Here is a 25,510-nt window from a genome sequence, read left to right on the forward strand (position 1 = left end):
GGGACTGGGGCCGGTTGTACCTGACTGCTTGTATTTGCGTGTTTTTGAGGAAGAATGGGCAGTAGCACTCTTATAGGACTGGATTTAAAAAGTAAAGGCTGGCAGATGATACAAGTTTTGTTCTTTGTTTTTAGAGTGTTCAAAAGAAATTATGCCTAAATGTCTACCAGACAACACAATGGGCAAAAAGAAGTGGTAGCAATAGCGAGCTTGGGGTAAGAATAGCAGTGTTGGTTGAACAAGTGAAAAACAAGAGTTCTATCAACTTCCCCCTCAAATTGTGCAGGATCAGACTGCAGTAATGGGGCACTAGAAGAAATGCACACTGAGGTGGTCATGGCCTGCTGTGGACAGATCTTTACTTACAAAGTAAAATGACTAAGGTGTAAAATAAATAGCGGTGTTAGCTATGCTTTCCCAAGTGTGCTTAAAGTGCGTAGCTTAATAGCTTAACATACTTTTTTAAGGTAGAAAAATATCAGAAACTTTTGTGTTCTTCAGAGCTTGAAAATTAGCCTTTTCACAATGTCAGGTAAAGACATTGGCTGGGATAGAGTTAACTTTCCTCGTAGTAGTGTGTGTGGTGCTGCGTTCTGGATTTCTGATGGAAAGTGTCGGTAGCACAGGGATATTCTGGGTATTGCTGAGCAGCGCCTGCCCAGCCGAGGTCAGTCTTGTTTCTCCCCCTGCCCCACCCGCAGGTGGGCTGGGGTGCGCGGGGGCTGTGAAGGGGACACAGCCAGGACAGCTGACGCTGTTTTCAGCAGTAAAAGCTGGGGGACAGAGGAGGAAAGGGAGACATTCAGAGTTGTGGCCTTTGTCTTCCCAAGTAAGTCTCTTATGTGTGATGGAGCCCTGCTCTCCTGGAGATGGCTGACCGCTGCCTGCAGAGGGGAAGGAGTGAATGAATGCCTGGTTTTGCTGTGCTTGTGTCAGCAGCTTTTGCTTTACTGTTAAACTGCCTTGAAATCTGTTGAAATCTCAGCATGCTTCTACTCTTCTGATTCTCTGCCCCATCCTTCTGGAGGGGAGTGAGCAAGTGAGCAGCTGTGTGGGGTTTAGCTGGGTTAACACCAGGGTTAAATCGTGACATCAGGTTGTTAAGCAATCTGTTGGGTAATGGTGATGTAAGATTTTTAACTTTATTTTTCATATGGCTAGCCAGAGACCCTGAACGTTTCTCTTCCCAGTTCATAGTGCATTTAATGAAGGCTGTTTCTGCCTGTGTGTTACAAGGCTGTTTCTAGCATCTTTTGGAACTCTGGGTTATGGAATAAAACAGAATTCAGTGGTGCTCATTAATTCTTGCTGACCTTTGTGTTATCTCCTGTTCACCTAAATGACGTAGGTGGTGTGATACAGCTGTTGAAAATAATTTGCAGACTACAGTAGAGCTAAGAGCACCACTGCAGAACCATCTCTGTAATTCCCAGGTAACAAGACCTCCTCAGATTTCCTCAATCTTGGCATCAAAATTTACCCTAGGGTTGTGTGTTTTTGGTTTTTTTTGGGTTTTTTTTGGTTTTTTTTTTGTTTTTTTTGTTTTCTAACACTTATGTTCTGTCCACTTGTTTTGACTAAGTGTGTTACTTCTAGAAACAGTATATGCAGGAGGAAAAAATTTGTGAATGTGCTATAGAGACAGAGTTCAAGGTATGTGCATGTAAGTGTGAGGCTGCACAAAGTCTGCGTTTCATGAGGTTGTGTAGGGTGACTGAAGTGGTGCTACTTTTACCTTTTTATTTTCAGCAAATGGGCTTTGCAGAATGGAGAACCAATTCATTCCTTGACATGAAAGTCAGGAACAGTACTTACTGCATTGTAGCATTACTTTTTTGGAAGTTCAGCAGATGAAAATGTTCTATTTATCATGTTGCAGGGGTGATAAAAAGAAGCAGAGAAGACAGTATTAATAGCTGTTCTTAAAGGCTGAGACAGGTTGGTTTCAGGTGGGCACTGTTTTCCTGACAGGGTGCTTGGTGGCCTTCACGAGCCCACAGACCAGAAGAAGGCACCTGGGCTGACCAGGCCTGAGTGGCTTCCCTCCCCGGGCACTGCTGGTGTTCACTTTGGCTGTGGCTTCAGTAGGGGATAAGTGTAAGCCTGAGCTGTCGTTCTCATCCATACACGTACCGAATTGCTGAGCCAGTGATACATGCTGGACTTACTTAATTCGCGTGGTTTCTGCCCACCTTACATAATGTATATTTAATTCCATTATGTAAAATGAAAATTTGACATAGCAAACGGAGCCTTTTTACTTCTGGTCAGTTTGCTTAGAACTTGGTTAGAAAAGTCATGTAAAGAAGGGGTGCAAATTCCAGGCCCTGCAAAAATGAAAGTTAATTTTACAGTAACACACTTCGAGCTGTATTCTGCTGCTGCTGGGCTGCTTAATTAAAAAGGAGTTACTAGTGTCACAGCCTCAGGCATGTGCACACTGGTTAGTGAAAGCAATGAATGAGGTTTTTTTTTTTTTAGATCATCATCTCCTCTACAGTAGAAGTGCCTGTCTTAGAGGGTCAGAGTTAAAAGAAAGAGTACTTCTTTTTTTTTTTAGTTAATGAAAATATGGTGACATCGCTAGAAAGGAAAAGCAAAAAAAACCCCACCACCAAACCCTTAGCTTTTGAAAACTTGTTTCTACAATTCTTTTGATAAAGTGTGTGTCATGCTGTCTTGAATTTCTAAGACCTCTTAGAGCGACGAGGACATTGAGGCTAGAGTGAAAGCAGAGTATTTCAAGAGGTCATTCATACCAGTTCTCAATCAATCAGTGCTGTGCCTGCTAGATGTCTTTTCCAGGCACGTGCTGATGCTACACGAAACAGAACATGGTGCACCGTCTTGTATTTCTGTGCATGGAGGAATTACAGAACGCAGGCTGGAGCTGTGTGGCTTAGAAAACACCGATGCCAGCAGCTGCTTCCCTAGAAAACCCATGGCTTGTCAGCAAGTGCTGCTTTGGCAGCTCACCAAAAGGCCACTTACTTAAAAAAAAAAAAGAAGAATTATAAATAAATATTATAAATAAATCTGTCTGTTAGATTCTTTCTTTCTTTATTCTGTTAGATTGGTTCTTCTAATTTATTGTTATTTTATTTATTTATTTATTTATATATATAATTTTGATCCTTTGTTCAGGCATTGTGTGGGGCAAACAAACACAGGAAGGAATGAATTTGTGGCTGCCACAGCTGGGAGGGGTGTTTCCGAGAGGGTTCCCAGAGCACTGCTGTGCCCATCAGGCACGAGGGGACAGTCCTGAGACCTGTCCCCACCCCAGCCTGGCAGAACCAGTATAGGCAATAATTACCCTTCTTTGTTTCCCAGATTAGTTGCAATTAGATGATTGCAGTAGTCTTCCAGCATTTATTGTAACTGCTTAATAGTAACTAATGCAGTCATCTTTAGCAGAAGATGTGGATCCAGCATCTCCACTTCCTGAATGCTTTACAGTAGGACCTTGTTTCGTCCCTCTTTCTCAATTAATTTTGAATGAGTTTCTCCACAGTCACTTCTAACAGTTGGGTTCCGAGAGGCTCATGAGGGCAACCCAGCTGGTGCCAGGCTGCAAGGCTGAGGGAGGGACCTCACTGCAGCTTCTGGGGAGGGGGCCAGGGCGGTGCTGAGCTCTTCTGCATTTTATGCCACTGGGCCAGCTTCTTGGCCATGTGTGTAAACAGGATCTACAGCAGCTGCAGGAGGACACCGGATGGTGACACTTATCTTTGCAGAACTGCAGGTTTAAAATGCCACACCTCAGACAGATTCCATTTCTTTGACAACAGTTAAAAAACAGAGTTAAACTGCAAGTTGTAAAGAAAAAATGAAGCTTGCTTTAATAAGGATTTAAAAGCATTTTATTGATTGTTGTCCTATAAAATCATAGATGTCTGTCTTTAATTCCTGAAGAATTGTGTCCAACACTAGGAAAATTAAGAAGTCTTTAAAAAACATTACAGGATTTTATGAAAAACTAGGTATGAAAAATATATACAATGTATTTAGAAAATCTTAATAAAATTAATGTATAGATTTATACATTCATTCAGTTGTGTTAAACATCTGCATGTATACAATAAAATTTGTTAAAAGATTAAACAGTGTTTTTACTACATTAAATAAGTCTTTGTTCAATTTACAATTTTTTCTCATTGCTGTTTTATCCTTCTACTTATAAATTAATTTACAGGGCTGTATAACCACTGTCAGATGGTCATGGTAAGTATTTTTGTACAAAATTATTGCCTTCCTAATGTATTTTAACTTGTTGTGGAGATTTTATAAACATCCAATTCATTCACAAATTGAATCGCCATATTACAGTATATTAAAAAAACCACACAGCCTCTTTAAAAAAATCCAAGGACCACAACAAGAAACAACCCTTTGTATGACTTGTTTTTCCCTCATTTTTGTTGAACATTTATTCTACCCTGCTGAGTTACAGCTGGTCCTTAAAAAGGTGAAGATTTTTATAATACAAACTATCATACCTATATACAGAAAAGATGCACAGAAATTTACTTCATGTTTGAGTGCATTTTGTTCACACAACACTAAGTGGTGGTTTTTTAGTGTGAAGTTCCAAAGCTAAACTGCAGCTGCAAAAATCTAGCAGGTGTTGTGCGTAGTGCAATTGTGAAGAGTTGTCTCTACAACAGAAGAGCATGTGTGAAGCAGCACCAATGCAGCTCCTCTGAAAGCAAGGTCCAAGTACTACTTCAGCTGTCACTCGCTCTCCCTCCCTCCTTAGCTCTTGCTTGAAGCATCCGGTGACATCAAGTCACACTGCAGGAGGGGAAGGCAAAGGTAACAAAGTACCAGGGTCACCAAGGGGCTGAGCTGTCAATCACAGCCAACTCTTTCTCAGTAGTGGTCTTTCCACTTAGATACACAACAGGGACGAGAAGACCTGGCACCTTAACAAAACTCTACAGGTCTTACTTCTCCCTTTTTTTTTTATGCCTGTGGATTCAACATGATGCTAACAAATGCTAAAGATGTAGGTAAACTGAAGTTCAGTTGGACTTTTTGCCTCCACAGAAGGAAAGAATCAGTCAGTCATCTCCTCTGGTAGAGAAGAGCAGAAGGACAAAAAAAACCAAAAAAACACACAAAAAAAAAAAAACAACCAACCAACAAAAAAAAAAACCACCCCACCCCAAACAAACCCTCCAAACACAAAGTATTTGATGTTTTCTGCAGTCTCCATCAGCCCTCCCTCTGAAGCAATAACTTAATATGAAGCTCTAGACATACGGGGAAAATAACAAAAAAATGGACACGTGTCCAGCAGTCACACTCCCTTTGAAATAGCTGTGCTAAAATGGCTCTGAGAACGAGATAATCAACATGACATATTTTGCAGGGTTGGTACTGCTTTCTTGCTGTAAGAAGTCCTTTCACTACTGCAGCACTAGAAGGAGAAAAAGTCTGAGCTGCGTGAACAAGTAACACACCATATTAGAGATCACCACCACTGGAGGCACAGCTCTGGATTCTTTCCTGGAGCTTGCATCAGCTTTGCTAGTGTCGCTCAGAGATCTCATTAGTGGGCTGTCCCTGGATTTGTGCAGGAGAGAGAGTCCTTCATGAATTCCAGGCTTGTTCTCGCTCAGGTTACACACCTTTTGACACAACTGGGACGTGTCCCATTAACATACACTCAGCTACTGCAAATGTAACACTGCAGTTTCTGAGGAGCAGCTCCACGGATTGTGTGTGGTTCTGCTTCTGAAAGAAAAAGTCAGTCAAGATGCTCAAAACAACAGATGGCAAGACAGGGATGAAGAACTAAAGAAGTTGAAACTGAAATTTGAGCCAAGGAGGTGCATGGCTGAGCTGAGAAACGATTCCTAGTTGAAATCTGCTCTGGTGGAGCCAGGTTTCAGTTCAGAGCTCTCGAGACAAAAAGGGATGAGTGTCCAAAACATCAGTGCTCTGTTACTAGGGTTCTCACATTGGTGACCCACCTCTTCCACGCGAGCGCCGCAGGGCACGCAAGCATGCCTCCCTGGCAGCTGTTAGTGCAAATCCTCTGGTCTGGTCTAAAGAAGCAAAACCAGTCTACACGTTGGTTTCAAGTCCAAGTAAGCGTCCCATCCTTTCCATGTTCTTGTCAATCGTGGCACGACATGTGATTTCTTTAGCACACTCCATGGGAAACCAGCCTCTTTCGCCATCCCGCAATCGCTGCCCTTCGTACCAACCTGCAAGGAGTAATAAACCTGTTCAAGTAACATTCAAGAGCCTTTGTGAGAATGATCCCACACACTCTACATTTACCTTTCTAGTGAATAAAGTACCAGATTAAGATGGGTTTGGCAGACTTTTTTTTTTTTTACACAGGCAGACTAGGAACAAAGCTGTATGTAAAAGTAAGTATTATATAAAACAAATGTAATAATTTTTACATTGTAGTTATAGTTTGAAATAACATAATATCATTGCAGTGTAAAGAAAGCAACGCAGCACAATGGACATATGAAATCAAAGATGCTATTATCTTGAATAACGCCATGAAAAGTTAGGATTTAGCACTTCACATGCTGCCAGCTTCAAGCAGCACTGAGCCAGCACATGAGCAGATATCAATGGATGCACTTGCACATCCAGGCAAGAACCACTTTTGTTTGTGGGGTACTTGATGCTGTGGGGGAAAAAAACACCACCAAAAAAAACGCAACAACTAGGCACAAACCTGTGCTAGACCCCTGTACTTAGGGTTTCTTGGAAGCTAAACCTTTATTCATTGTACAGCCACTGCTGTTAGGAAGCAGATTTTTCTAGCTGCATTCCCCTGCAGTGGTGACAGACGGTTACTGACAGCAGAATTCCCACTCACCATCATTTACTTTTTGGTAGACCAAAACTACATCAGCAACTTGAAGAGACAGTTCGTCTGACTGCTTTGCTGTGTAAGTTCTGATGATCTCCACCTGAGTCAATGCTGGAAGAAACAAGCCAGGCTGAATTCATTCACATAATACAATTTATTTTTAAAATTTCTATTTTAGAGTATACTCCCCCCCCCCAAAAAAAAACCAAAGGGGGCAGCAAGTTATGCAAATGGCTTCCTACCTGAGCAGTTACACACAAACTTGGGACAAACATGTGAGAGAAGGGGCTTCGCGTGTTTGCTGACAGACTGAAACAACTGACCAAAGTGGAGTTAATGAACGCAAACAGAAATTTCTGTGTGGGACAGAACGCCTCAAAGCAGCCCTGCTGCACAGGAGGAGACGACAGCTCCTCCTACGCCGAAGCAGCAGGGCCCGGGAAAAGAGCCGGCCGTTTCTAGGGTGTTTGCTCATGTCCCCACCGAGGGGCCGCGCGTGACCGTTCTCCTGCCAGAGCTCTCGGAAGTCTCGGTAGTGGCACTTACTGGTCCTGTCCGTTTTCTGCCCGTCGCTGTCCTGCCCCAGCGCCGTTATCCAGCGAGCTCGGTCACTCCTGCAAACAGAAAAGACAAAACTCAGTTTCCCAACTCACGCTCTTGATAACAGTCAAGGCTACACCCCCTCCTCAAGATTCTCTGTTTAAATTTTTCCTCTTTCTTATTGGGTAGAGAAAACAAAACACAACCTCCTTTCTCCTCCTCTCAAAATATGGCCAGAAGATGTGATACTACTAGTAGCAGTATGTTATTCAAACATAATAAAGTATTTTAACAGGTTTCATTAGGGAAAGAAAAAAGCCTATAAACATGAGACCTACTGGCACAATGTCTTACATACCTTTATTTTAATTATTTTTAAGCAATGCAGGTAAACTTCTCCACTAATGTCGAGACTAATACTTATTAGAAATCTTATACAAAAAAAGAATCTAATGTACAAAGCATCTGAGAAATTCAGTACAGCAATTTTAATACACAGTACCAGCAGGTTTCCTGTGAGTAAGAACTATCTGCAACATGCACTTGGAATGAAAAGCAAGAATGGGAAAAAAAAAAGAAAAGAAACCAGACTTTCTCAGTGCTTTCAGGAGACATTTGTTGCGAGCCAGCACAAATAAGCAAGCAAAGGCCTAAACTGGCCATTTGAATCTCACCTGGTATAACCTAGGAAAAACATAATCCATCTCAGGTTACATCTGTCAGTGTTTCTGCAGAGAGCAGAACTGTCTGGGTTTTAAGTGTTATACAATAAATCACAGACATGCAAATTACTGACAACTCATTTTGGGAGGGAGCGGAACAAGCTAACGTGATGTCAGACAGTAAGGGAAAAAGAAAGCTAATCCTAAATCACCCCTGCTAACGGCTGAGCTGGAACTCAAATTTTGGCAAATCAAAATGTGAACTTGATTCCCAAAACAAACATTTCGGTGACCTTAGATTTTTCTCTCATGTTTGTTGAAGGGTTCTATCAGTATGGACCAGAATAACACAAGGGAGCTTCAGGGTTGAATTTTCCTATTCTCCTTCCCCTTAAAAAAAAAATTGATGTTATCTTTGGATAACTTCAGTTTTTAACTACAAGTAATGAAAAACATCTGCCTTCTGCTGAGACCTGATTTTGTCAAAAACCTGAAATATCTGCAACTAGAAGAAAATTCTGTTTGGCAATAACACTGTGGTATCTTTAGAAGTGTCAGAAAATGAGAGCTTTATACAAATTAGGAGAGACTTCTCTAGAGCACATCTTCCAAGATGCACCATCGCTCAGCACATAGGAGCCGTAGTTTGCCTGTGAAGGCCAGGCTGCAACATCCCACTACGCATCATTCCACAGTCAAGTTCATCGGTCTCTCCCGAGAACACCGGCGCCTTCTCAGGGCCTTTCTCCCAGCTAGCTCTGGAAACCTCTTTCCTGCTCACAGGCTAAAACCCTTCCCGGGCTGAGGGATTCAGAATGGGAGTGTTTGAGTGTGCTTCTTTCAGAGTGAGGAAAATCTCACTGATTATTTTGAATAGAACTATTTGTACTGGTTTTCTGGCGTTTAATAAAAAAATGATATTTTTTTTTTTTTAATCCCAACACACATTCTTTGTCAAAGACTGAACTACTGCACATGTCCTATTAACATTTGATACCTGTTGATCTCAGAGATGGCCAAAACCACAACACATGCTACATCAATCATTTCAGCCATTAAGAGTAGGTGGGACTAAAAACTTGGTGTCTTTCAATCAAAATAACCATGTCTGTGTACAATTTTGCATGAGCTTAATTAACTTTGTGGCTTTTCTTTTTTAGAAACAGGTGTGAAGTTAGACTTGTACTTTCCTTTCCCTGTAACCATTCCTAACAGGAAAACATTTCCTTTTAGACAACTGAGAAAAATGGGATAATGCCAGACAGTCTCCAAGTTTAGGTATGTATTTCTTCATAATCTGTGTGCACTGTGTATTTTGTGCCTTATTCACAGGGCACAAAGTTCCTGACCCAACACTGGTCCTTCTGTACTTGGGAACCACGCACCACGTGAAGCGATCATGATCAAACTGTGCTAGAAATCTTTGCGTCAGCGATTTACGTTTTACACGTGCAAACTCTGTTCAGTAAGCACTCTAAACCCCCCCGCCTGGCCTTCCTGTTGTAGATTCCCTTCCCATCCTTCTCAAAGTTAAGAGAAGTTTTTCTGTGCCTTTTGATAATACTCTATAAAAATAAGTAATTTTCAAATAAAGAAGTACTTCTCAGAATCTCTTCCTCTGAATGACAATCTGCTAGAGTGCTGTTTATCTGCAGAACAAAACATCTTTTCATAAAAAGCCCAGACAACTAAAAATGTACTGCATTTCTTTCCCAATAAAAACACATTTCCAAACAAGTCTGAATCATCTGCTTACTTTATAATGAGATCTTTAATAGAAATCATTAATGATCTATAGTTTCTTTCAGGGTTATTCTAAACTTTGAAAGCAAACCTAAAACTGTAAATTTTTCCAGGCTGGGATGTCTGGAGCACCCAGTTTCATGTCTTCTATCCCGCCTCCAGCTTCCACAAAAACAGATAAAATCTTTCACTTTTGTGAGGGGCTGTGTGGAAGTTAATGGCACCACAGAGAAATGATGGACATTTGCACCCGAAAGAACAAGACGCTTCTTGTTGCCCGTTTCTAAAGCAGAGCACTCTTCCAAACTGCCAGGAGAACAAGGACCACCTCTGTGCCAGCACAGCTCCACAGCTTCCCTGAGGCAATGCCAAACTCCTCCTCCCATTTACTCCAGCACTGTTTCCACTTCTGCACCATCCAACCCTTGCAATAAATAACTCACAAATCACTGCTCCAGGACAGAGCATTCTGCATTCACACCCGCAGGGTTTGCCTGCTCTCACCGTTATGCCTTCGGATGCACCTGTGCCTATTTCCTCCTGCCAGTACTGTGCTCTACATAGAGACAACACGGTGTAAATGCCACATCACTAGAGGAACTGCCAGTTACGATAAGAGACTTTAAAACAAGGAACAAACCAGCACAACAGAACAAGCTTAAATGAATCTCTGCAGTCAGATCATTCTATGTCATCTTCTCAAGAGAAGTATCAAGAGCATCTCCCTTAGCTACCACAGCAAAAGCAACATTTTCCTCATAGCAACCCGCATTACACTTTGATGCGCGTGCTCAGGTACTCGGCATGCACAGCACCACGGGATGCCACAGGATGAGATGGCAACGTTGTTCCCCGGAGCCTGAAATTGGCTCTCACGAGACTGCTTGTAGTGGACCTTCATTAGAAATGTAAGAACCTGCAGTTCTTCAGCACTGAGTTTTGTTCCCTGTAATGTTCTGAACTGTGGGACAGCTGTGTGTTTAAGCAGGCTGCAGATACAGCGCTTTCAACTGCAGTACACGGTTTGTTGTTCCGGTGTACTTTACGCACTTGCCTCTGGACATGGTGGTTGTTAGATAAAAGGGCTCTGGTAACAGGTAAGCTGGGCAGAAAACCTGCGTCTTGACTTCATTCTCTCTCTCAAGGAAAGAGAATGACACTAATGTCACACCAGTTCCTCTCACGGCAAGATTACATTAGAGAAACAGAACTGGATCTGCAGAGGCTCTATTTTATTCCAGCAATATTTATTCCAGTATCTGGGGGATATTACATAGTGCACACGTTCTCCTGCTCTGCCGCTCTTTAGAAATCAGAAAGGCTTGTCTGGGTTACCGTGCCTCACTGTGGAAGTACCCACACGCGATACAGACAGCGTGAATTGCAGGGAGTGCCTCAGTGTGAGTTTTGGTTTAAACTCGCCAACAGACCGGAGCTGGGCATTTCACACTACGTTGCCCAGGCTGCGCGGGGTGAGGGTGCCTGCTGAGGTGATGAAGTGAGATACAGAAAGTGTAACTATTGACTTACTGCGTGTCTGTTCCCAGGAGCATCTCCACCTTCTCTCCTGCGTGGTTGCTGAGGACCACCAACCTGAAGAGGTGAGCTGCAGAACTCTGCCGCGAGTAGAGCATCGTGGAGGTGTTCTTTACAGGAGAGGAAGGCAGGTCCTCGCCGTCACATTGCTGCACCACCAGCTGGTCCCTCAAAGAATAATCTGTGACATTGTAGCTCTCCTCACTGCAGAACAAAGGAGGGAAGAAAAAACCCCAAGAATTTAATGTTTAGTTTTCCATTAAGTATGTCTGGAAGTAAACTCAGTCACAGAATCCACTTTTAACTACACAGTATGGCACGAGTCTTCTGACTTCTGAAAAGATCTTCATCTTTTCTGTGTATTTGTTTTTTGAAACTACCAGTTTTCCAAGATATAAAGTAGATGAGTTTTTAAAGCCTGTGGAATACCTTTTAGTGGCACAGTTAAATGTCTTTGGCATTCCTGAGATGGCGTAAACTCAACTCCACTCAATTTGAAAACAGGCACAGCAATCATACAGATGTGTGCTGCTTTTTCTTCTGTAGCTGCAGATGAACAACAGACCTTAATTTTAGAATGTTACAGGAAAAAAAAGTAAAATTTCCCTTTGCCTGTAAAACTATAGGTATGTATACTGCTTCCAGGTAAACATAGCTGAGCATCATTTTAAGCACAGGATAATTTGTACTCCTTGGCATCTGCATGTACAAAGTCCAGTCTAAAAACTACTTTAGTGTTCTGAGAACATAACCTTGGTCAATTATGAATTTTAAAAATGAGCAAAGGCTTGTCACACACTGTTGGTCTTGCAGAATGCACTGTGCCATTTACCTTTCAGAAAGTACTTTGTAGATACATACACCAGCTCTAAGTGACAGGAATAAAGGTGGCTACGCTGCTTCAGTAACTTCCCAAACATGACCAGAAAGAATTCTAAGAAATTAAGCAAGTTGGAAGCTTTGCTTTCCTTATGGTTGCAGTGTAGGTGGAGAGGTGGACAAAACTTCTCTTGCTGACACAATACCACGTTTGACACAGAAAACAGAAGCGCTTAGAACTACTTCTTGTGTCAAAGTCACTGCATGTTGGATTACGCCCAAATGATGCGGTAGTTCTCCCAGACAGGTGAAAGCATGCGAACATTAGACATCACAAATCAGAACGTAAAGCATTCCTGATGTTAACAACAGACGGACTCACTGAAAACACTCTTCCCTGAACAGCAGACTTATTTCTAAATGCAGGAATCACTTCAGCGAATCAGGATCTTCCGGACAGGTGGAGACACGGCAAAACGGGAAGCAGCACGCCTGGGCAAGGCACTGTCACACCGTGTGCCACTGTGGTAGGTGGCGGCAGGGAACAGTCACTTCAGCCCCCACTCTTCACTCCATTATGATGTATTTACGTGTGCTTCAGCACACCCAGACATCTTAAGCAGCACTCGTACGCGAGTGCAACCAGTTATCCTGTCTATTGGTTTTGCTGCTTACTCATCTCTAGACAATACTGGAAACAGTTTGGTTTTTTTTTCAAGTGGAAAATAACTCTGCATTTCCAAAGTTTTAAAGCTGTGAAACACAGTTAAAGAAACAGTTAAAAGAATCTACAGCACTTAAGAAATAGCGATTGATCAAAAGGAAAGAGAAGCAAGCTGAAAAGGCCTTTTTGTTTCCACTGAAGCTTGTGAGCGTATTTCCCAGAATTGTCTTATGTGCATCCGAAAGCTTACCAGGATATAGCATCAACCCAGGACACTGATAAACTAATTACCTCATAATTCATGCAAGCTTTTTTCAGGTTTATTGTCCTACACTTGTGCAACAAGAAAAGACAAAGTAAAACGGCTTACAGAGGCATAAAGGCAGTTCTCCCTCCCAGCCCATGCACTGCTGTATTCATCAAATGTATCAAATTGGAAGGTGCAACTATACATATCCCACCTTAAAGTAAAATCTATTTAGATATGTCTCGGGAGATGAAAAGTTGCTGTACAGCCGCAGATTCTATGGCTCACTGAAATAATTTAAATTGAATAAATACTTGAGAAGATTAATTTTTCTGCCAGAGATCTAGAGAAACCCAGGCACTGAGCTGATACAAATCAAATCCCAAACACCTGGACCTGAAGCTGTCTGGAATGCTGATGGGGCTGTACCCCTCTCTGGCAGGTGCGAGGGAAGCCTGCTCTTCCTACGGACAGGTGATGGCTTAATGTCTGCTGGGATATATTCTGCCTGTTCTGTGAGCTGTCAGAAAAATGTCTGCAAATACCTCAGTAGTTCATCTAATGGCCTTTATAATTCTTATTTTTAGTCATTCAGAAAAAAAATTCCTAAAACACAACTCAGCAACATTATGACTCCAAACAAGTTCTTGCCGATTTCCGTGACTCACGCAGCATTAGAAGAATTTCTCTATTCTTCCAGTGACTACAGGTTTATACATCATATGGTATTTGTGGATTTTTTTCTGCAAGTGCATCTAGTATAAAAACAAAGTTCTTAATTCAACTAGGTGGGGTATGTTTTTACTTTTCTTCTGTGAATTAAATACTTGAAATCTTGGGATTTTTTTTCAGTACAATTTTGTACATTCTCAGACAATCAAAATAGTTCCATTAATACGTTCTAATAATTTTCACAAGTCTTTCTTCTTCTTATCTTTCATTGAGGACTTTGAGGGCTTTACAGAGGAAGCAGGAGCAAGGACAGAGAGGCGTAGTTAGATTTATCATACACAAGAACTGAAACAATTGCAGCTCCTAAGAAGATGAGCACTTTTGCTCCCCATTTGCTCTTCTCCAAGTCTCAGTGGGAGCAATTCCCCACAACCCGCTGGTGTGTTCCACTCCGAGGGCTGGAATCACAGCTCCCGTTCAGGTACCATTGGCAAAGGCACAAACATCCCAGAACTGCCAAGAGCACCGTCACAAGAACTTAAAATGGCTCTAAAAACTCCAGTTTTGATAACCTAGCTTTTGATCAGACTGTTTTTTTCATGGTCCTTAGAGACAAAAAAAATTTCAAAAGTAAATCACACAGGAACTAGGATGGACACAGCAAACTCTGAGAGCATTGTAAAAATGAAGCCAGGTTAATTATACCATTACACGTGGCTTCCTGGGTGCCTAAGTAGAAAGAACACAGATTACAAACAGGTTTTGGTCTGATTAAAGGACTTCAACGTGAGCCTGTGAGAAGCTGTGAGAATCTGCAATAGTTCAGCATGTGGAAAACAAAGTTTTAATTTCTGCATATAACCCAGGGATGCCAAAAAGAATCTCAGTTCAGATGTATTCTGTCTGCCCTTATCTTTTGGGAAGGGGGTGCACACAGCTCCTCCCTGAAACATTTATCAGTCTCTCTCTCGCTGTCTTTTTTCTTGAAATAGATATACTCTGAAACAGGAAAAGGTTGGTTTGTTTGTTTAGTGGGTGTTTTTGGTGTGTGTTTTTTTCTTTCGGTGGGGTTTTTTGTGGGTTGGTTGGTTTGTTAAATACAAGGCAGTTCAGTGTTTCAGCCTGGGCCATCCCTGCTCAGCCGAGGGCAGGAGTATCAGAACCAGCTAGGGACGCTGCTGTAGCTATTTGCGATTCTTGCATCTGAAAAAGAAGTGTAGTCTATACATTTACGTAGTGAATAAAGAATGCATTCCTTACTAACCAATCAACTACTCTATACATTTGCAAAACTAATAATAAATTCATTCCTTACTAATTAATCAGAGAAACTCTACAACTCCTTCCTGTTTCTTATCTACACTCAACAAAATAGTCTCATTTGAAACCACGAGGCAGCTCTCATCTTTTTACCTCCCGTGCCCTCTGTGAGGCCCACGAACTCTCCTCTGGTCCAACGGGATGATGAAACACGCTGATGAAGCCAGCAGCGCTGGAGCGAGCCCATGGGCATAAACGGAAACTTAAGCCGCTCAGCCAGGCAGCGGAGTAACAGGAAGGATGTTTAACACTTTCTTTAAAATTACCGCAATCAGGTAATGCAAACATGCCAACATTCATTTTCAGTTCAATACTGAACTTTTTTGCTAAACTTCTATTTATATTCAGAACATGAAACAAGACTATTTTATATCCCTTTGCAGGGCATGCACGCAAGTTTTGGAGGCACTTTTATGAAAACCAAGTATCTACTGATGTAACGTCCCCTGCTCTAGGCCACCTGTGCTCTAACAGGAAGCACTCGGTCAGCCTCCCTGCGTCCTTCACTCTTTCCGGCTGCACTACTCTGAACCCTTGGCGTTCCACTGAAGGTACTCTGCATTTTTCTTGCTGCAAGTTGAAAAATCACCCCTGGCACCTTGAGAAAAGCCACGGTTGTGCAGGCAGCTGTGATCAGGTAACACTCCCAGGTAGCAGTGAACCGCTGGGTGATTTCCAGCCTGTGAAGCCCAGCTGCATTCCGCTGTCAGGCTGTCTCGGGAGCTGACGAGCCGTACGGCCATTAGGACAGACAGGGCGCTAGTGGTGTCCTTAGGGGATTGTGGAAAACAATATTCAATAAATGTGTACTCATTCAAAAATAGAAGCCTCTCTGGAGTTCACCTGAAGTCTTCTAAAAGCACTCAGGATGTAAATGGTAGATTTCCTGAATAGCTGGATAGGGCAGCTGTTCAGTTGTATATAACAAAAATTATTAATTCTGGAGTTCGGAACTGTGCAGAACACAAGAGTTAGCTCATAGGCCACTCTGAGCAGTAATAACTGAAGTATGTAACCAGATCTTTGTGGTTGCAGGAGGGCATCTGGAGTATGAGGACCACTATGAATAAAGTATCATTAAAATTGAAACATAAGAACTCTGGAGCATACCTAGGTATACACCCACCCAAGCTCTCCCTTTATCTGTTTTTATAGATAAAATGTAACAGTTCTCGTTATGAAAAGGTTTCTGGAACATTTCCTCAGTATTTAAAATGCAGTTCTTCCAGCGATGATTCTGGCATTTGCAAAGTGTCCGTGAACCAAGGACATGAGCAGCGATGCACACTGTACCTGGCTGGACTAGAACCATCACGACTTCTCTGCGGGGCACCGCCACGCCTGGCCTCTGAGAAGCCAGGACCAAGCCCCCGCCAGCCGCGTGCAGGAGGTCCTACCTATACAACAAACCGCTCAGACGGGATGGCTAAGGATTAACTTTTGGGTAAAGATTAAACCAAGTAGTATTTTTAGCACACTACTGAGGAGTGATTTTTGTTCAATGTTAAAAATCCCCTGAAATGTAACTGCTCAGGCAAAAATACAAACATTGAAACTCAACTAGCAACAAACATTTCTGTCCACCGCCATGGTGTCCATGGGAACACTGTGGGTGGGACAACACACCACCAGAAGCTCAGGTATTAACAAGCGCATTCACTTCTGAAGCCCATGCTCAGAACAGCTGGGAGGCTCACAGAAACCAGTCCTTTTCGATTGCATCCATTTGTCTGGGGGCTTGGTAGAGTGACCATGGATCTGATTACTAGCATAAAGCGTTAATTTTGGCTTCTGCACCCATTTAGGACATTTCAGTTCCAACAGCTGGAAGCTGTTATAAATCAAAACCCCAAAGTCCGGATAAGAGATGTTGTTATAAGAATCTGTTTTTAGAATCTGGATAACAAGCCATCACATAGGAAACCACTAAACAGTGTAACAACACAGATAATAGCGTTTTCACTGTATTCCCAACTCAAACATTTACTTAGCTACCAAGGCAATAATGTGTTAGCAGCAGTCTCGTGAGAAAAGAAACACACTGTTTAAGAAAGTGCGACACAACTCTGATGTGCTGCCGGTGGTTTAACAAGGGACTTCCACAGAAACATTTCAGCGTAAGCTTTGAGAAACACCTGATCTCGGGAACACGTTCACATCAGTAAGGAGATGTGAAACCTATTCAGGTTTCTTCCCATCTTTATAAAAAGCCCTTTCACCTTAAATATTCCTCCCCTCCCCCATTTTCATTCAGCTTTCTCTTTGCTTAAATATTAGCATTTTCTTCCCAGGTTTTGTATCATAGCTCATTCCTCAAAGTGTCTTGATTAAATTATGGATTTGAAGTTTCATAAAAAAGGCATTTAGCTTAACTGGGCAACCCAGATGCAAAGTCACTGTTCTTCAAAACAGTTTTTAGCCTCAGGAGTAGTGTTTATCTATCAAGTATTATCTATTAAATAAGGTTTATCTATCAAGTACTATCTAACAGCAATAGCAGAGGATGCAAATTCCACTCCATTCAATTGTTCTAAACCTCCCCTAACACCTAATGATAAAAATTTAAATAGAGACTGCTAGAAGTGGTCTCCTGTACATCGCTGTAGAAAACAGCCCAGCTGTGGGAAGTGACAATTACTACTGCTTGTCTTTCCAAAACCTTTCCCTTTGCTAAGGCATCAATGGTGAACTTCCAAATTTGTTTGACAATTCAGAATTTCAACTGTTTGCCAAAAATAAATCCTGCTGAACAAGTAGTTACTTGTTATTTCTAAATGCCGTATAATAGAGCAATATTAGAAACTCAGATAACTTCATACGTAATTTCTCTCTCTGACACAGCATATAAAGTAATATGGACGGCTTCACAAATGTTTAGTGGACTTAAAACATCCTCAGTCCATATTTCCTCCTGTTTCATGCTGCAGATGTACCAGGCCCACTTACTTCTCCTTCTGTCTCCTTCAGGTGGCTAGGAAGTACCTCGGAATGCTGTGATGCAATCCAGCTTGCCTTTCCCAAGGCAGAAAGCTTTGGTTTTCCTCTCCCCAGGGCGAGGCACACACAGCCATCGCGCCAATTTCATACACCAACGGTAAACTCAGCTGTTCTCTGCGATTCAAGGAACTGAACACAAGGCGATTTTATATTGGTGAAGCTCTTACCTCTTCTTCTTGGTGATGATGAGAACGTCATTAAAGAGGAAGAAGTACACCTGCTGTTTAGAAGTTCTTTTAGAAAAGAGTCCAGTGTCTTCTACATATGCTGTTAATTCGCCCCTTTTCACTAACCACCGGGAAGAGGAAACCAATGGAAAGGGCTACAAGGCAAGAATACAACATTTTAATGCTTCAGAAGTAGAGATTTTTAGAAATCAGGTAACAATACTATGTACCTTGGGGAAAAACACTTGAATAAACTCAAAGCTCAGAGATCACAAGCACAAAGCAGAGGTTATCGCGGTTTAAAGTACCTTCATCATTCGTGTAGCACACAAGTAATGACCTGCAAATACGTGAAGATCACTCATGTGCGAGAGAATTGCTCACCCAAGATAAAAATGAACAGACTTGACCGGTCATGCTTGGGGTGGAACGGACAACGTGAGATCTCCGAAGCAGATTAAAAGCAAGACAACTGTCTTCCAGGAACACGTACGTTTTTGCAGAGGAAGCAATCATTCTTTAAGCGTGTATTAACACTGGATTTTCCTCTAGATACCTCACAGCTTTTCCACCTCAACGGTCAGAAAGAAGAGCTTCAGCTTCTCATCTCGGAGATGAGGGTACTGCACACGGCGTTTCACCACATCCCTAAGGCCAGAGAAAATCGTGCTGTGCCTTCTTTCTGATGGCATGTTCTGTGCCACGTGCAGAATTTTAAAAATGTAAAGTCTTAACGGAGAAACACACCGTACAATCCACTTGGAAGTATTCTGTGAGTACGTTAGAGCAGGCATAAACAGATGTGGAGACAGCATACAAGATCAGCTTGGCCCCAGTGCAGCGCTGAACATCGTTACTGGACATCAGGATACGCAGAGGGTTTTCGATGAAAACGGTAATGAGGAATGCCAGAGGCTTCGCAATCAGATGTGGTAACATCCATTTTCTACTCTAGGTAGAGTACTGATGTTCCAGGGCAGCTCTGTAACGCAGTATGTGAGCTGTAGGGGCTGAGTGAGCCAACCACTTTAATGCCAAATCAGCAACAGGTTGGTCCTGACATCGTCAATTCACCACTGGTTTGAAAGACACACCTGAAGGTTTTGAGTTTTTACATCTCTTTGGGTATCCACTTACGAAAGGTGGCATTAACAAGTAACTGTCCTTCCTCGGGATGAGCTTCAGCTCCCCCCACTTCCTTAATCCCAAGTGAAATAATCACATTTTTGTTTCGACTTTCAATGTAACTGGCTTTGTGCTTATCAAACTTCCCCACTCTCTTTTCTGTTGTTCAAATTAATTATCAGTCTTGTGTGATTACACTAATGAAGACAACTGCTTCCCCCCGCCCCGCACCCCCCCCCCCCCCCCCGTAAAGCACCTTTCACATGCTTGTTAAAAAAAAAAAAGTTTCTCCATTCAGCTTGTCAGCTGTCTGCTTTATTCTGCATGGGCTGTCTCTATCTGTTAATCGCTTGAGCTGCCCCTTCCTGAGCGAACTTGTCAATGCCTGCCCCACAGTACCATGCCAAAACCAACGCACAGCGCTTTGACTGCTCCTGCTCTGGAAGAACAAGGTATTAACTCCATGATTTTACCTGCAGTCAACCTTTCCGGTGCTGAAGATGAAGAATTTAAGAATAAAGTTTCTGAATCTTAATTAAAAATTAAGTTCTACAGATTAATCATGGACAAAAGTGACATAATATTTGAGTAGCTTCTCTTGTATTCCCATGAAATGCTCTACAGTTTCATCTAACAAAATAATAAAGTTAAACAACAATCCCAACACACTCTGAGGTTGAGCAAGAACAGAAATATTTTACCTAATTTAGAATGGTTATAAAACAGAGTTATAGTGCCACGATGATTGTTTTACAGACAAAAAGTACTTGAAAGATTTCTATGTGAGGACAAACGAAAAACTCCTCTAATCTGTGGTCCGAGTGAGTTCATCACATTTTCTTAAGAGATTATATTCCAGAGGCAGCTTTTTACTTTCATATTAATTTTTCCTTAATTGCCAAAAGCGTACATCACGTATACCATCTCCTTTCCATGTAAAACAAGCTGTCAGAGCTTAAATGCACTGAAGCTGGGCCAAAGCAGCCTTCTGCACGCCAGCTGGCAAGCTCTGAACCCCAGATAAGGTCTGCGCCACTAAGGGGTTATATTTAAGATACACAAAGGAAAAAACCACTCACAAAAATTACAGAAAAACAAAATACCGCGAGTTGCTATTACTCCCATGAAACTACCGAGAGCCACACGTACAGGGAAGAACTGCACAGGGCCTCTCGCAGCCGCAGTGTCGGGGTGGAGAGCCCACAGCATCCTCCTCCCATGGGAAAGTAAGGGACCCTGACCCAGTGCCGCTCTGAAACACCAGCGGGTACTTCTGTGGGCCTGACAGCTACGAGTGACACCGCAAAGCGGATCGCCCCTGGGCGTCAGACTCCAAAGCTCTGTTCTAGACGCCAGAGTCTTGGGACTATTACCCACCTCTGTTAGCAAGTGAAGGGAGGTCTCTTCTTAAGAGATGGTTTATTTATTTGTGCTGTTGTAAGTAAATATTCGTATTATTCTCAGTTCTCAGTCAAAGATTGAAAATAAAAACACTTCAGACAAGAACCGTGGCTGGCCATGAACCTTTCAAAACTTCACAGGTAGTCAAACCTATTCGTGTGCAACATGATTTATGGTCAGAAATATCACCGTCATACCTTGATTTTAAATTCCAGTTGGGAGTTAATTGTGTACATCATTTCTGTCCTTTCCATCTTCCGAGCGCCTTCATTGCACAAACGCACCAACTAGAAACAAAACATTTATTCAGCAGGTTTAACGTACCAAAGACTTGTACTAAACTCTTGTTCCTTTATGAAAGGCACTTCTGAGGGAGCTTAAAATTGACAAAGGCGCTGACATTTTCAGGCTGGGTCACAGACAGGATGTTTTCAAGACGAGACTGAGTGCAGCCCTGAGTGACCCAGTCTGACCCGAGAGCCGATTCTGCTTTGAGGCTGGACTGGATGACCTCGCGAGATCCACCTCAACCTGGACTATCCTACAATGCGGTGATAGTTATTTGTTCTTCAGGAGAGTCCAGATGGTACAAAGGTTCAGCCCAAAGTTCTGACTGAGAAGGGCGATAGCTCCCTGATGCACGTTAATGATCAGCTCCAAAATAAACAGCCTTCCAGACCGACGCATCCGTGCGACGCGCTGGCAGGTCTACCACGCACACCCAGCTCACTCACAGGAGAAAGTCCCAACGCAAACACTGAGGTACCATCTTGTCAAGCTAAGGCAAACGGTATCCCAGAACACTTCACTGCCACTGAGCTGCAGAATGCAATTTTTAAGCACACTAGTTTGATTGAAGCCTGCGCATGGGGGTGGGGAGCACACAAAAACAGGGAGGCAAGGACGGAAAGGCATGGAAGTACCTTCCCCTTAACCCCCCAACATGAGCCACGGCCTTCCCAACCCTCGATGGGCCTTGTCTCCTTTTATAATCAAACTCTTTCACACCACACACTGTTCCTACAGAAACACCCGGTTGTGTTGGCAGCAGTACAGTGTTAGCGAGTTTGGATATTTTCCTAAGTAATAAACAGTAACTTAGGCATAAAAACAATCCCTCGTGGCCTTTCTTAAATAAAACCATTTAGAGTTTTTATCCTGCAGTACTTTTCCATTTTGCATTATTTACACATGGAAAACATTAATTTTCCTTTAAAGTAGACAAGGATGTTGAATGTCTAGCCCCAGTGAGCAGAGAATTTATTTTTTTTAATTAAAGAATGCCCAGCCCTTCATAACAGTCTATGATGCACTATAGTTTCTGAAATTCTGATATCCTGGAGGCAAAAATTAGCCAGTCCTTAGATTCTTAGATTTTCTTCTCATACCACAATATTCTGTTTTTTAAGAGTTGTCTACTTCCAGAATATAAATAAAAATGTATTAAACAGATGGACTGGAATTTCCCAACAATTTTTAAAAACTGGTAATCTGAATGCTCTGGTTCAAATGGAAGGAAATAGAATTTATTCTACAAGTGCTGTTGAAATTTACAGTCTGCATGGAAATGGATTTGTGCTCTTCTTCCACCACTGGTTCTTGGCAAAAAAAGCCTGACTACAGGAGAAGAAAACATCTTTGACCAACTGACAGAAGGTGACCTGGTTAACTTACAGTAAAAACAAAAAGAATGCTTAAGTTTGCATAGAAGATCCAGACTTTGTCTCTACCGTCAGGACAGCATTTTGGCTTTTTTTATCCGCGTGGTCCACCATACAGCTTTCTGCTGGAGTGATCAGCAGCAAACAAAAACTTTGTCCAACCAGACAGTGAAACAAGTGCACAAAACGAGTAATGAACACAAAAATGAATTCTCAACGAACAAAAACCAAAACCAGACCCTTCTCATGGTGGATTTTTTAAATTAAAAGCACCCAGTACAATTTAGGAAGGAAAACAGTCAAAGCAGCAGAAATTCTGCATCCAGATGAAATTTCTAAGAACATACCTTGCTCACTTCTTTCAGAGCTTGCTTGCAGTTCTCATATTTAGGTGAATCCTTAGGAGTTTTCTGACAAATGGTCTGAAATAAAATGCCAGTTATTTCAGAGGACCAAGCAGCACAGATTGTAACAGCTACAGCATTTTACATACATATGGATTGAAATCAAAGAGGCGAAGTCACAGGCACGGACTGGGATAAATGAGAGAACACCAGATCACTTCTTCAGAGCGCTCCATCACACTGAGGAGCGCCTCCCTTGGAAGCTTTTTGGAGCACAGTGATGATTTGCACCTCTTGGCCATCCTCCATCCACGGAGGTGGAAGAGGCAGGCCATACCCTTCCAGGAAAGGGAAAGGGTCTGCTCTCTTGGCTCTGACTTTTTGCAAACCACCCTGAAATTCCATTGCAGCTGCACATAACCGGGCTCCTCCTGTTTCAAGTACCACGTTAAGCGCTTCCCGGAAGCCGAAATCCCCATTTACGTGCAGCCGTACTTGCAGTAAGAAAACTGTACCAGATTGCTCTCTGACCTTTGTGGAAGTAAGTTTTTCCAAAGGAACAGCAGAAAAGGCTCTTCAGGCTACACTGTTGTGTACCATTGAAAAATATACATAACAGTATTATTTTATTTTTTTAAAAAAGCACATGGAAGGGAAGACAGCTGCAGCATCCAAACAGAGGAAGCACCGGGCAGTAACGAGAAGTAAATCCCATCTGTGACTTACACATGACATATCTAGTGATATTCTCATCAGTTAACAATGAAGCCCTGTCAGAAACAGGCATTTTGAATCAATGACTGACTCGTTAAATCTCTTTTTTTGACTGAGAAACAAAAATATTGTAAGATATTTTACATTAAATTAGTCTTTGGTTTAATTATCCCCTCTCTGAATGCAGCTGGAGCCATATTTCTGGTACTGAAACCTTAAAAATTAAATTCACTCTGAAGTCTCAATATAAATAAGGTTTACAAAACCATCTCCAAGAAAAAACAAACAAACAAAACTGAAACAGTGGAAAATAAAATGCCTTGTTTGTTTGGTTAGATTCTTTCAGCCTAAGAACTAAGTAACTATCCAGATGGTCAATCAAATTAATCAGTGCACAATTTGCAAATATACAGGAGAACAAAAGTATTTAGTCTTGCTTCTGGATCCTGCACAGGAAGGAACATCTCAGTGTAACACACTGGTGGGAAATTGAAGGGATCAGTGCTGCTCCCGTGCCTTCAAGAATGGAGCTCGTTCTTCAGGGATACACTGTGACCCCACCTGAGGGCCTTAACGAGCCTGCTCCTGAAAGCCTCCAAAGGCAAAAGGACCCTTACCTCATCTGCGTGACAGGAAGTCTGACTGTAGGGTTCCATTTTAACCCTAACGGCGCTATTCCTATGCTAGGTTCCTCCTTGGTTTCAGAATCATTTTGACTCTTTACTGTACGATTTTTCCATTAGAATGTCTAAATATTTCATTTTTGAACGGGGATCAGGAGCGGGGTGTACCAGTCACAGTGAACAAACGCTACAGTACTTCATGATCAACAGACCAGTGCCTACAGCCCTGTACCTGGGGTCAGTAAGAAGATAGAGAGAGTAGAATGAACTAGGAGCTGAACGGGAAAGAACGCTAACGTTACAGAACATGCACCAAGTTAAAATAGAAAAGTAACTCTGCTCTCACATCCATCAGTAGGGGAAGACGAGTAACTCTCTGCATGGGAAGGATGAGGAAAGAGATCATCGGTAAATTCCGGCAGTCTTCATGGGACTCGATCTGTGACAACACCTCCTTAAAGGCGGGATTTGTGGCTCTGGTGGGAAAGAGGGGGAGAGAAGTAAACAGTATGTTTTACCAAAGAATTACAAAAGTTTTAAATAAATCATTATTTTACTAACAGGAAAGCGTGGTTTGAAGGAGCCACATCAGCTAGGCCTCCAGCTTTATTTACTGTGGGACTCCAGTACTGGCACTTAGAAACCTCAGGTTCTCCCACATGCGACGGTGAGCGCGGACTCCCAGGGCTCAGTGAAAGCCTGTCTGACACTGGTTAAATGGTTCCCATCCGTGCAAGGGGAACGTAACGCGCCGCCACAAACAGGACTGGACCTCACAGCCAGGCGTGTTTTCTCTCTCAGTTACTTCAAAGGAACTCCTTCCTTAAGGAAAGCTAAGCACGTAAGAACGCGCTTAGTTGGAAGCCACAGGTTTCCACAAATACCAAATACCACAGCCTACTACTCACTGCTGCTACAAAGGGCGATTTTGCAATCATATTTAAAATTGGTTCTTACAGTAATTTCTGCAGTGTTCGCTGCTGATAGACTTCGTTGGTGCAGTATTTTACATAGGGATCAAAGGTTGAAGTAGTATGTTTTTCAACTATATCACTAATATCATCAATGAAGATGTTGTTCTGATGTCTTGCTTCAAGTTCTTTAAAGAACCTGTGAAAAGAGAAAATAAATTACTGATTTTTACAAAAAAAACTGAGCAGATTTTCCCTCACAACATTTCACACCTCACCTAACACAGCCCATGACTTTCACAACCTAATGGCAACCTGAATGGTTTGTGAGAGGGTGAGATCATCGCTCCTTTGGCAGGAGAGCGAGGGAAATCTTTACAGGATACAAGTCCAAGGGTGGCGGTGTCACCTGGCAGAGCTCAGCATAAGCAACGCTGGCGAAGTTACTTCCCATTCTCCAGCTGCCAAAACCCAACAGCATTCCTGATCTGGTTAGACGAGAATTTCCACAAACCCCGTT

At 42.3% G+C, this 25,510-nt stretch overlaps 1 protein-coding gene across 1 annotated transcript in view; it reads right to left on the reverse strand.

The window, feature by feature from the left end:
• Positions 1-5,737: 5,737 nt before the first annotated feature.
• ARHGEF26 (Rho guanine nucleotide exchange factor 26) overlaps positions 5,738-25,510 on the reverse strand; it is a 45,395-nt gene continuing 25,622 nt past the window's right edge. The window contains exons 6-14 of the mRNA XM_086754790.1: positions 25,037-25,189; positions 24,426-24,555; positions 22,746-22,820; positions 20,935-21,024; positions 18,212-18,366; positions 11,320-11,529; positions 7,391-7,458; positions 6,851-6,955; positions 5,738-6,215 (exon numbers count right to left, since the gene is read on the reverse strand). Coding sequence (XP_086610916.1) covers positions 6,073-6,215; positions 6,851-6,955; positions 7,391-7,458; positions 11,320-11,529; positions 18,212-18,366; positions 20,935-21,024; positions 22,746-22,820; positions 24,426-24,555; positions 25,037-25,189 — 1,129 coding nt within the window. The 3' untranslated portion in view covers positions 5,738-6,072. The remainder of the gene's footprint in view (positions 6,216-6,850; positions 6,956-7,390; positions 7,459-11,319; positions 11,530-18,211; positions 18,367-20,934; positions 21,025-22,745; positions 22,821-24,425; positions 24,556-25,036; positions 25,190-25,510) is intronic.

Source organism: Chlamydotis macqueenii, chromosome 9 (genome assembly GCF_036417535.1).
Source record: "Chlamydotis macqueenii isolate bChlMac1 chromosome 9, bChlMac1.mat, whole genome shotgun sequence".
Taxonomy (NCBI): domain Eukaryota; kingdom Metazoa; phylum Chordata; class Aves; order Otidiformes; family Otididae; genus Chlamydotis; species Chlamydotis macqueenii.